The 10,836-nt window shown below is 56.0% G+C and overlaps 1 protein-coding gene across 1 annotated transcript; it reads right to left on the bottom strand.

The window, feature by feature from the left end:
• Window positions 1–2,114: 2,114 nt before the first annotated feature.
• Window positions 2,115–7,485, bottom strand: NKX1-1 (NK1 homeobox 1). The gene is made up of 2 exons (XM_077176605.1): window positions 7,137–7,485; window positions 2,115–2,905 (listed from the first exon to the last, which is right to left on the bottom strand). Exons 1-2 carry the CDS (start codon window positions 7,483–7,485, stop codon window positions 2,115–2,117), a joined length of 1,140 nt encoding a protein of 379 aa, XP_077032720.1.
• Between the last annotated feature and the right edge of the window lie 3,351 nt (window positions 7,486–10,836).

The following is a 10,836-nucleotide window of genomic DNA, read 5'->3' as shown; positions in this document are numbered from 1 at the left end:
CGGAGCATCCCGCGTTACCTGGAGCATCCCGCATTACCTGGAGCATCCTGCATTACCTGGAGCATCCCGCGTTACGTGGAGCATCCTGCATTACCTGGAGCATCCCGCGTTACCTGGAGCATCCTGCATTACCTGGAGCATCCTGCATTACCTGGAGCATCCCGCATCCCCCCGCGGCTCCCGCAGGCTGCCGGACCCCGCAGAGGAAGCCTCAGCCCCTTGTCTCTGACACGGGCGGTCGCGGCAGATTTTGTTTCCACGGGAGGGCTCAAACATTTGATTCCATTCTGGAGTGGGATGCGGCTGTGGAGCTCCCGGCCGTGCACAATCCCAGATCGGAGCCAGACTGAGGGCACCGGGAGGGAGCAGGGGAAAGGAGCTGAGGGGGGAAGCGGAGCCCGGACACCCTGGGGACCCCTCGGCGGGTGCCGGGAGGAGGAGGATGCTCTGCCACCCAAAAATCCCTCCGCAAAATATCGGTTTATTAGAATTGCTCCCGAGGGAAAAAAAAGAAAAAAAAGACAACCCTCCCCCCCCCCAAAAAAAAACCCCAAACAAAAAACAACAACAACAACAACAAAACCCCAAACAAAAAAAAAACAAAAAAAACACAAAACAACCAAAAAATCCAACAAAAAAACCCCCACACCTAAAATGAGTGGGAAATGAAAGCTCTTCCCCGGCGTGAGCTTTGGAGGCACGCAGGGAGTGGGAAAATGCGGTACCAGCGGGCTGGGAGCCGCTGGGCCGGCGGAGCCACCTCGGGGTGCTCACGGAGGTTACGGACTTTTTCTTTGAAAGTAAAAGAAAAGTATCATAAAAGACCAACTTTGATACGAATTTAAAAGTAATCAGAGGAACGGCGATGGAAAGATTATTTTATTTTTAAAGTTGTGCAATCTGAATGAAGGAGCCGATTTATTAAATTTACATAAATCCAAAATATCGGACTTCCCATCGGGGGAAACATGGCAGAGATGTCGGATTCCCTCTAGATATGATATTTATTTTGTCCGTAATATTGCCCAAATCGGCAAAGCCAATTAAGAAAATGCAAACAAGAAAACTAAGAAGGGAAATACCCTCCCTCGTACAAGAAGAATAAAGTTTATTTGCGTATAAGAAATACGCTCTCAGAGTAAACGAAAAGAAAAAGGATGATGCAAGACATCCACCCGAGCGTCTCATGAGGCAGGCGTTTTCCAGAGGAAACTTGTCTTTCAAAGATTCACCCGAAAACCAGGGACTCGCCACCACGGAAAGCGCCGTTTCTTTAGAGTTTATTGATTGATTTAAAGTGTTTAGCAAACAAAGTGCTCTCTTTATCACCTCTTGCTCTTACTCCCTCGTCTTATACATTAATTATAAAGTTAAAACTTTTTTATTTTATTATTTTGTAACAACCAGAAATATACAGAAATGTTTAACGTAAAAAACCAGCCCTGCAGCCCAGGAGCCGCCCTCGCTGCCCCTGTCCCGGGAGGGACCCCCGGCCCCGCTCGGGGGTCGATGGACAGTGACGTTTGTAAAAAATGTCCCTCGTCACCGTGAGGTCACGGCAGGGAGCGGCGCCTCTTCGCTTCTGCAATGTCGAGGGACAGGACCGATAGTTCTCCGTTTTACCCTGAGAGTCAAATGGGTACATAATCTTTTTTTTTTTTCTTTTAAAGTCTTTCGCTAGTGGCCAGACCAGAATAAAAACAAAGGTAAATAATATTAATAATAATTATTAAATTAATTAAACCCACATAGCAACGAGGGACGGTGAAAATAAAAATACAGGTAACGATGATTTACATCTACTTGTATGTACACGGAGGAGGGAGGTTTCTCCTCCTCCTTCCCTCAGCAGCGCAGTCCGGACACATCGCGTACAAAAAGGGTCGTAGAAAGGCCCGAGGCTTCCCGGGAGCCTCCGGCCGCTCCTTTCATCCCCCGGGTGGGTCCAGGAGCCCGGGGCTGCCCCTTTCCCCCGGTGTCGCTGCCGCTCGGTTCTCGGTTTCACCTCTCGGGTGCGGGGGGTTCGTGCGGTGAGCCCGGCCCGGTGATCCTCGGAGGGGCGGCGGGCACAGCGGGAAGGAGCCGGGAGTGAGGAGGAGGAAGGAGCGTCGGGCTTATAGGTGCGGGGTGTAGAACGCCGGAGCGCCGTAAGTCTGGGAGCCCAGCACGAAGGGCGAGAGGACGGCGGGGCTGGGCAGGAAGGGCAGCTGGGCAGCGCAGACCAGCCCTCCGGCCGGGTGCCCGGCGTAGCTGCCGGGGCCGTGCATGGAGAGCGGGGCGCCCATGGGCGGCGAGTGGCTGAGGGGGCTGAGCCCGCCCGGCAGGGCCCCGCCGCCCAGCGCGGCCCCCGCCCCGCCGCCGCCGCCGCCGCCCGTGGGCGCGCTGGTGTCGGCGCCCGGGTTCTGCTTCTTCCACTTGGTGCGGCGGTTCTGGAACCAGATCTTCACCTGCGTCTCGGTGAGGCTGAGCGACAGCGCCAGGTTGAGGCGCTCGCACACCGACAGGTACCGCGTGGATTTGAACTTGTTTTCCAGCGCCACCAGCTGCTCGTAGGTGAAGGCTGTCCGCGCCCGCCGGGGCTTGCCCGACTTGGAGTCCGAGCCCGTCCGCTTCCTCTTGGGCTTGGCCTGCGGGCCGGGCTGCGCCCCGACGGGCGCCGGCGGCGGGGGCGGCGGAGGGGGCGCCGGGGCCGGGACGAGCCCCGCCTCGGCCGCCTCGGCTCGGAGCGGGCCCGGCTCGGGCTCTCCGGGCGCCGCGGGGCCGGAGCTGCCGCTGCTGCCGCTGGTGCTGCCGCTCTCCTCGCTGCACAGCTCCTCGTCGTCCTGCAGCTCGCTGTCGGGGCTGCGGCTCGGCCGGCTGCTGTAGTCCAGGTCGCACTCCTCGGCCTTGTAGAGCTCCCCGTCCTCTGCGGACAAGCCACAGCCGCTGTTAGGGCTCGCCGCCCGGCCCGGCCCCCGCCCCGCCCGCCCCAGCGCCCCGGTGCGGCCCCCGGGGTGCCCTGAGGGTTCTCCCACCCGGTGTCCCCGCTGCTCCCGGACAGGGCTGCCCGGGCAGCGCGGCCGCCCCTCCGGCCCCCTCGGCCCCTCCGCCCGCCGTGGGGATGCGGCCGGGCCGGGCCCCTCGGGTGCGGGGCTGCTCCTGAGCCGGGCCGGGCCCCTCGCTGCGGGGCTGCTCCTGAGCCGGGCCGGGCCCCTCGGGTGCGGAGCTGCTCCGGCGGCCCTGAGCCGCGGGTGGGCTGGGGGACAGGGCGAGGAGCAGTGGTGGGGATGGGGCTCGGAACTGCAGCTCTGGGGCCGGGAAGGGGCTGTCCAGCCCGGGGAGGCTGTGCCAGCGCTGCCCTTCCGGGCCACCTACCTCCGGCAAGAGCCGCGGCCGGGATAGGGGATGCACCCCCCTTCCCACGGCCGGGATAGGGGATGCACCCCCCTTCTCACAGCCAGGATAGGAGATGTACCCCTCCTTCCCAAGGCCGGGATAGGGGATGTAACCCCCTTCCCACGGCCGGGATAGGGGATGTACCCCCCTTCCCACGGCCGGGATAGAGGATGTACCCCCCTTCCCACGGCCGGGATAGGGGATGCACCCCCCTTCCCACGGCCGGGATAGGGGATGTACCCCCCTTCCCACGGCGGCCAGCGCGCCCACCAAACACCCGGCGGCTGGCGAGGCCTTTGCGGGGGCAGCAGGGCGAGGATTCCCGGATACTCGAGTATTCCCGGGGTGCCCGGAGGGGCAGCGGGGCGCTGGCAGCGGCCGGGGAGAAGCCCCTGCCCGGGCCGAGCCGGCCGTGCCTGGGGAGCGGGCAGCAGGGATGTCAAAGAGCCTCTAACAATTTTAGTGACGGAAATCTCCGAATCGATGGGCGATTTGCTGGGTTTTGCTCTGGCATTTTTAACCCTTCCTGCGTCTGGTTTGACCTCTTGTCACTTCCCGAGATGGAAGTATTAAAGTGGAGTAAATACTTGTATTGATTAGCAGAGCAGATACAAACTTAATTAAACTCATTTTGTGCAATGTACAAACTAGTTAACGGTCATTTAATTTATTTGGGTTTATATTACGCTCCAATTAACGGGTCTCCATCGGAGAACAGGGTAATTATCCGATATTTAAGGCTATTGGACTTCTGCTGACGATTCTGTCATTATGAAGCCTGAGAGCAAATCGCGTTTTCCGGAGAACCGGCTCCTCCTCATCCTGGCCGGGCCCGGGCTCCTTCGGGGGAGCGAGAGGCGAATCCACGGGACGGGGCTGGGGGAGGCCCCGCGGACAGATGGGGTCAGAGGCCCGTGAGTGCCGTCCTTTTCCGCCGGTGCTTTCAGACACTCCTAAACTTCCCTCCTCTCACTTCTGCAACGGGGCTGTAGCTCCGGGAACCCCTAATCAAGGACTCCTTTAACTTGGTTAACCGAGATACGCAAATAGGAAAGGAAATGAATCGTTGGTCTGTCACCCTCATCCCGTCCGCAGTTAAGTTGTTTTTAATCGCCCCCAACCTGAACATATCTCAAATTTGCTCTGTATCCTCACGCCGGACCCCTTAACTCCCGCATGTAAAATTAGAGGTGGTTTTAGAAGTGCGTTTTGTTCAACGCGCTGATTTCAGATATGGATGGTTCAGTAGGGGAAATAAGGACAGAATATTGTTGTCCTTCTCACTCCGAAAATGTCCCTTAATAACTCAGGGTTCATTAGGGACCCTCTCCAGCTTTCTGTTCAGGTCGGAGCGTGGAAAACGCGGGCGATCGCCGCCGGATAGAAGAGAACCGGGTCACTTTTCTCCCAGCCCGACCCAGCGAGTACAGACAAGCGTCCTGCAACCTGTAGGACCTGCTAGAAATTGCGGGGCGTCATTTTTTACAGCAACGATTTATAAAAAGTGCGTGTGGCTGCGCCTGCGGGGCAGACTCGGGGGCTGAGCGCAGCCGCAGCACCCACGCACGGACCGGACCGGGAACCTGCAGCTGCCAGTTTCGGAGTTTAATTTTCCGTCTAGGGAATCCCAGACCTCGGTCAACTAAAATTTTTAAGACAAAAAAAAAAAAAAATGCACCGCGAATAGAATTGGCGACGGAGATGGACGCTCCGGGCTTGTTAATTTAATATTTTTTTTATTTTCGGGAATAGGTTAATTAGTAATTTAATGGGGAGTCTAAGTTGTTATTTTTAACATTAAAATAGTTTTACGAGCGGCTGTTGACGAGCGCTATTTTCACTCTCCTTTGGCCAGAAATCCTTCGCATTTTTCGGAGAGGTTGGTACTTTTCTGGACAGAGATGCTTTTCAGAACACTTCTCCTAGATTAAGCCACCACTTGAACTAATATTAATTACGATGGGGAAAGAGAAGAATTAAATGTCGTGATTTTCGAGCAGTCCCGGGTCTATTTCTGGCCACTGCCATAACATTTAGGCGATGTGACCGAAGGAGTCCATGTGTGGAGTGCCTGGGGAACTTGTCAGCGGGCGAAGCGCACCGCGCCGTGATGCCTCCAAACATATTTATTTTGAGAGAAGAGATGGAGTTACATTTCTCTCCTTGTCTGGAGATAAAAGTGTGAGATTAGCGATAGGTTAACCTCGTCAGTCTTTCTGATCGCCCAGATCTATTTAATATGACGAAAGTCAGATGACTTTAGAGGAATAATCACTCCAACTCCGCACTGCTTTAAAAATCTCTTTTGAATTCTATTAGTGCCCCATGCCTGCTTTTGCTTTACAGATGAAAAAATGCGTCATGGCTCGGAATGGAGCAGATTCCAGACCTCTTTCGCTGCTTAATTTTACTTGACAGAGTCCCGCTATGGTGGGGTTGGAAACCTCCGAGTCCTCCTCTCTCGCTCCAGACACACAAACTATTTTTCCTAAGCCGAGAAGTTTATCCCCTGTAGCTCGCTGCCTCTTCTTTCCCCTCTCTGGACATGGAATAACTATAGATATTTTCCACAACCACAGCCTTTCCCCGGAAACCCTCCGTGATCCCCAGAGTCGCGGTGTTTAGAGGTGAGAAAGTTGGGATATTCGGACCCAGAAAGAAAAAGCAATCTAGAGCTTGGGTCGAATGCAATTCCCGATCAATAGCGAGCCCTAATAAGTGTAATAGGTTTTAATCGAGTAATTATCCGAATTTTGACCCTATAATTTAGATGTTAGGGAAGAGTTTGCAAGGTGCTTGAAAGAGATATGCACAATTCGATAATAGGATATCGATCCAAGCAGTCCTACATGCCACTCTGGGGCGATTTTCCCCATTATCCAGCCTCTTTACGCTGCTAAGCACATTTTACCTTAAATGTAATCGAAGGAATTTAATTGTTTTTCCAGAGATAACCAGCATTTTGTCACAATTAGTCTGATTTGTCCTAAAAAAGCCAAGGGGAGAGAGAAAATTGAATCTGTCGCCCAGAGCAACGGGCGGCAGCGGCGGGGGGAGGACGGGAGAGGGTCCGAGGCTGGGGAGAGGAGACACAAAGTCAGAAACGCCGAGGGGGGCCCAGGCGAGGTGGGGATACCAAGGGAGGGTTTTGCACCCTCGGGGCCGGGACTCCGGCCCTCCAAACCGGAGGAGCCGCTTCCGAGTTTGCCTGAGCCGCAGCTCACAGGCAGCGCTGGCCGTCCCTGCGAGGAGGAGGAGGAGGATGAGGATGGCGGGGTTCCTTCCCAGCCCAGCCAGGCCGGCATCCCTGGGGTCGATCCTGCCCCTCCCGGGGGTGCACGGCACGAACAGCTCCGGCTGTCCCGGGGATGCGGGGAGCGGAGCCCGGCCAGTGCCGAGCCCCGGGGCCCGCCGCCACCTCCGGCCTGTCCCGGCGGGATGTGCCCGGCTCCCCCCTTGCACCCTGACTCAGAATCCCACTGCCCCCTTGCACCCTGACTCAGAATCCCACTCCCCCCTTGCACCCTGACTCAGAATCCCACTGCCCCCTTGCACCCTGACTCAGAATCCCACTGCCCCCTTGCACCCTGACTCAGAATCCCACCTCTCTGCATCCAGCAGCAGCAGCGCAGGGCGCGTTTGTCCCTGCCCGGAGGTGCCAGCGGGGGAAGGATGAGATGTCAAAGCATGCGAGACCCTGCTGGGGGAACCCGGGGCAGCCCCCGGGCTCGGAGGGGCTCCGAGCCCCCAGACCTACTTACTGATCAGCTCTGCGGACTTCTTGCACGCCTCGAAATCTTCGGCGAGAGCCTTTTGCTCGGCCAGCTCCGTCCCTGAGTCCTCGGGCTTATCCTCCGCCCCCAGCGTGAACTCGGCGCCCGCCGATTTGTACAAGCCCGCGCACTGCCGCCGCTTGCTGTTGAACTTGTTAGGGTCCAGGATGTCGAGCACGGAGAAGGAGGTGGTTCTGTGCACCATGGGCAGCGCGGCCACTGCCCCCTCTTGTCCGGGGGTGTTGCTCTGGCTGTCCCCTTGCCTGTCGCGGTTGGCAGGGCAGTAGAGCGGCAGCTCGCCGCCGGCCGAGAGCCGCTGCTCGCCGCGGCCGTCCATGCCTTCCCCGTGGCAGCCGCCCCGGGGCTCCCCGCCGATGCCGCCCGCGGGGGCTGTCACCGCCGCCGCCGCCGCTGCCGGGATGGAGATGTCACCGACCTTGTCTCTGCTCACATTCATGGCTCTTTGCAGAGCCCCTCTCGGTTGCAACTTCTCCCCCCTGCCCTCCCCTCTTGCTCTCCCCCTCCTTCCTCCGGCGAAGTTGATCTGGAAACTCCTCCCCGGCTCCGCTCCGGCTCAGGACGAGTCGCTGCCTTCAGCTCCCCGGGGCTGCGCTGGGTCCGGCCGCCGGGAGCCTCCAGGGGAGGCACGGAGTCACAAGGTGATGCTCGGCTCAGAGCCTCCACTCAGCTGCTCCTTCTTCCTTCTCATCATCCTCGCCAGGCTGCCCAGGCGCTCCTGCCCCCCCTCCCTTCTCTCTCGCTCGCACACACACGGAGGCAAGGCTGTATCTTATTTATGCATTCATATTTAGCACTGGGTTGTAATTGGCTACAAATTAATCCCTTGCCCATAATAGTCTGTAATCTTCATCACTGGAAGAGAGACACGTTGAAAGTGTGTGCCGGGGGGAGGGGGGCAGAGAGGGAGAGAGCGAATGAAGGATGGTGTTGGCTGTGATATACTTGGCTGTCAGCTCTGTTTCAGCACACCTCCACTCATCTGGAAAGCATCTAAATAGCCTTATTTGGAGAAGTGGGAGGAGATGACGCTTTCTTTTAAATAATTGCGGGATCGATATAAAGAAGATATTATACACGGAAAATGGGAACTTAAGGTCTTCCATCCCTAATAGTGGAGTTAGATGATCAAAAGGGGATTGTGTGTGTGTGTGTGTGTGTGTGTGTGGGCTCGGAGGTGTCAGCCCCCAGCACCTGTTTCCCTTCCCTGCTGGGTTTATTAAATTAGAACAAAAGGAGAAAATTATGGACGGAGGTTTAGCAGTTGGAGCGAAGCTTGTGTCCGCGGACACACACACCCTCACACGCTTCTTTCTCCTCCTTAGCTAATTAATTAAAATTAAATCTCAAATGTAAGTGCCAGGAAAGTGCCAGAAGAAAATTAATACGTTTAAACGGCACAAGACAAAACACGACGATAAATAAATCCTGAGCAGCTGGGAGAAAAGGTCTATTCCTTCCCATGCAAGGAATAAAGGTATAACCAGACCTAAGTTCCTCTTTCGAAAAATACTCTTATTAGAAACAGTTTTAATTGTAGAAAATTAAGACATAGGAATAAAATTGTCAGTGAATTATACAACACGTTTTCCCACCCCCTACCTAATTTCCTTCCCTTTCGTGTATAGTTGTGTGTTCTTTGATCATATCAATTTCATTCTTGTTTTGGACGCTCCAGTCGCTACTCAGTTTGAATTAGCTGCCAGGGAAAAAAAAAGGGGGGGGGGCGGTAGGAAAATAGAGAAAGCATAAAAGGAAAATTAGATTTTTTTTTGTCTTTGAGGCTGGTGACACATACAAGGACAGGTCCTTTGCAATTACCGCGGGCAATGATCCTTTAGAAAGCAGAAATTAAAAGTTGGGAGAAATAATGGGTAAAACAATCAGCTTGTAATTTTGGTAGGTCTTGGACATGATTAGTCCATCAGCGGGCTGGGCCCAGGGGAGTCCCGCTGAGCCGGAGCCCACAACAGCCCCCGCTCATATATTATACACCAGCCCTTAGATTTTAATCAGACACCACAACAGTGTCCTTTCTCTTTTATGACTTTATTATGCTTTATCTTTAAATTATAAATCACCTCCTGGGTTGAAATGGTATGTATAATCTCCGATCATGTGTAGGTAATTACCTCTCCCCCTTGTCCTGACCTCACCGACGGGGCTGCCACGAACACACAGCGAGAGCGAAGTTTTAATCTGCGTGTGCTCACACTCACACGAGCCCACACCCCGGGGTTTGTTGGTTTGTTTGTCTGTTAACAGCTCCTCTTTCCTTCCTCCTCCTCCTCCTCCGGCCGTGCCCCTGGTCCCATCTTTTCTTTCGGATAAATGTTCCTCACTCACATCGCTCCTGCCCGCAGCGCTGGGATATTATTTATGAAAAATAGACGGTGGTTTAGGTAGATGCTGTATCAGATTCGCTGTCGTACTAGACTGCATTTGTACTATTTTTACCTTTTTTTTTGGGGGGGGGGGGTGGGGAGAGAATGCGGTTATTTGGGGGCAGCGGTGGTAGGAATATATTTTATTCCCTGGGTCAGTGCCTCTTTGAAGAAAAAATAACATTATCCAAATTGTAATTGACTCCTGTGCCCGGGCAGGGACCGCTCCCAGGCGTGCGGAACCCAGAGCGGCGACATCAGCTCAAATTCACGGGTTAGCGCTGGGTGCTGGGGGCAGACGGACACACATCCCTGGGGACCAGCCCCGAACAGAGGACTCTCCTGTTCGCCCCGGTGGCTCTCAGGTGCCACCGGGCACCGGCAGACCCAATGCCCCTCCGGAGCCGGGGGTGCGCAGCGATGCTGGGCAGGCACCGCCGGCCCCGGCCCGCCGGGACCCCCGGCCCGCACGGCGCTTTTGTTTGTCGGCGGTTTAAAGCGAGTGTTATAAAGATGTTCTATTGCTCCTAATCACAATTGATTGTCAATTAGAGCCTCATTTGTGCAATCTCCATCCATCTGCCATCTCTGGTTATCTGTTCACCAGAAAGTTAGCGCTGATTATGGGGCCCTAGATGAGTTGTGACATGTAATATCTCGCCAGTGGTCGGGCTGGGTGACCGGTCCCATCTCCCTCTCTTTCCATTTTCCTTGCAGGATGGACGAGCAACAGCCTCTCCTGAGTCGCTCGTCCGAGCGCCGCTGTCCTGCGGCACCAGCTCAGAGGGTGCCGGGGGTGAGGGGCTGCCAGGGCACCCCCAGACCGGCGGCATCGACACCGAGCAGAGCCAGGTCCGCGTATTTTGGGCCCGGATGCCTTGCCCTGCTGAGGGAAGCTCCCACGGAAACGTTTCCTTCTCCGAAATAAATAGGGAATCACACGGAACACCCTCGCGTTTTTACGAGCCTCCCCGCCGCAGCGATGGTTATCTGTGTAGTTAGGCTGAATTATACCTGCGGGGAGGTGATATTTCCAGAGCCTGAAGGCACCGGAAAATGGCCAGAGCATCTCCCGGGAACCGCCAGCCCCTCGGCCAGCCCGAGCCCCGTGCGCCCCCGGGGAGCCGCGTTTGGGGGGACGGGACTGATGCCTTGGCTCGGGCAGGGCAGGGCAGGTGAGACCCCGCCGAGGGCTCTGTCCCTGCTGCCCTTGGTGCCCGGTCACCCTTCACGCCAGGAGGGAGCCAGGCCGGCCACTCTGCGGGTTCCGGGGTGCCCCTGGTTTT

This window comes from Agelaius phoeniceus, chromosome 4, assembly GCF_051311805.1.
Source record: "Agelaius phoeniceus isolate bAgePho1 chromosome 4, bAgePho1.hap1, whole genome shotgun sequence".
NCBI classification, from domain to species: Eukaryota; Metazoa; Chordata; class Aves; order Passeriformes; family Icteridae; genus Agelaius; species Agelaius phoeniceus.
This window is presented reverse-complemented; position numbering and strand designations above follow the sequence as displayed.

Coding starts and splice junctions, on each gene's coding strand:
- NKX1-1 (XM_077176605.1), bottom strand. CDS start 7,485: ATGGACGGCCGCGGCGAGCAGCGGCTCTCGGCCGGCGGCGAGCTGCCG. Junction 2,906..7,136: donor GAAGTCCGCAGAGCTGATCA/GTAAGTAGGTCT, acceptor GCTTGTCCGCAG/AGGACGGGGAGCTCTACAAG.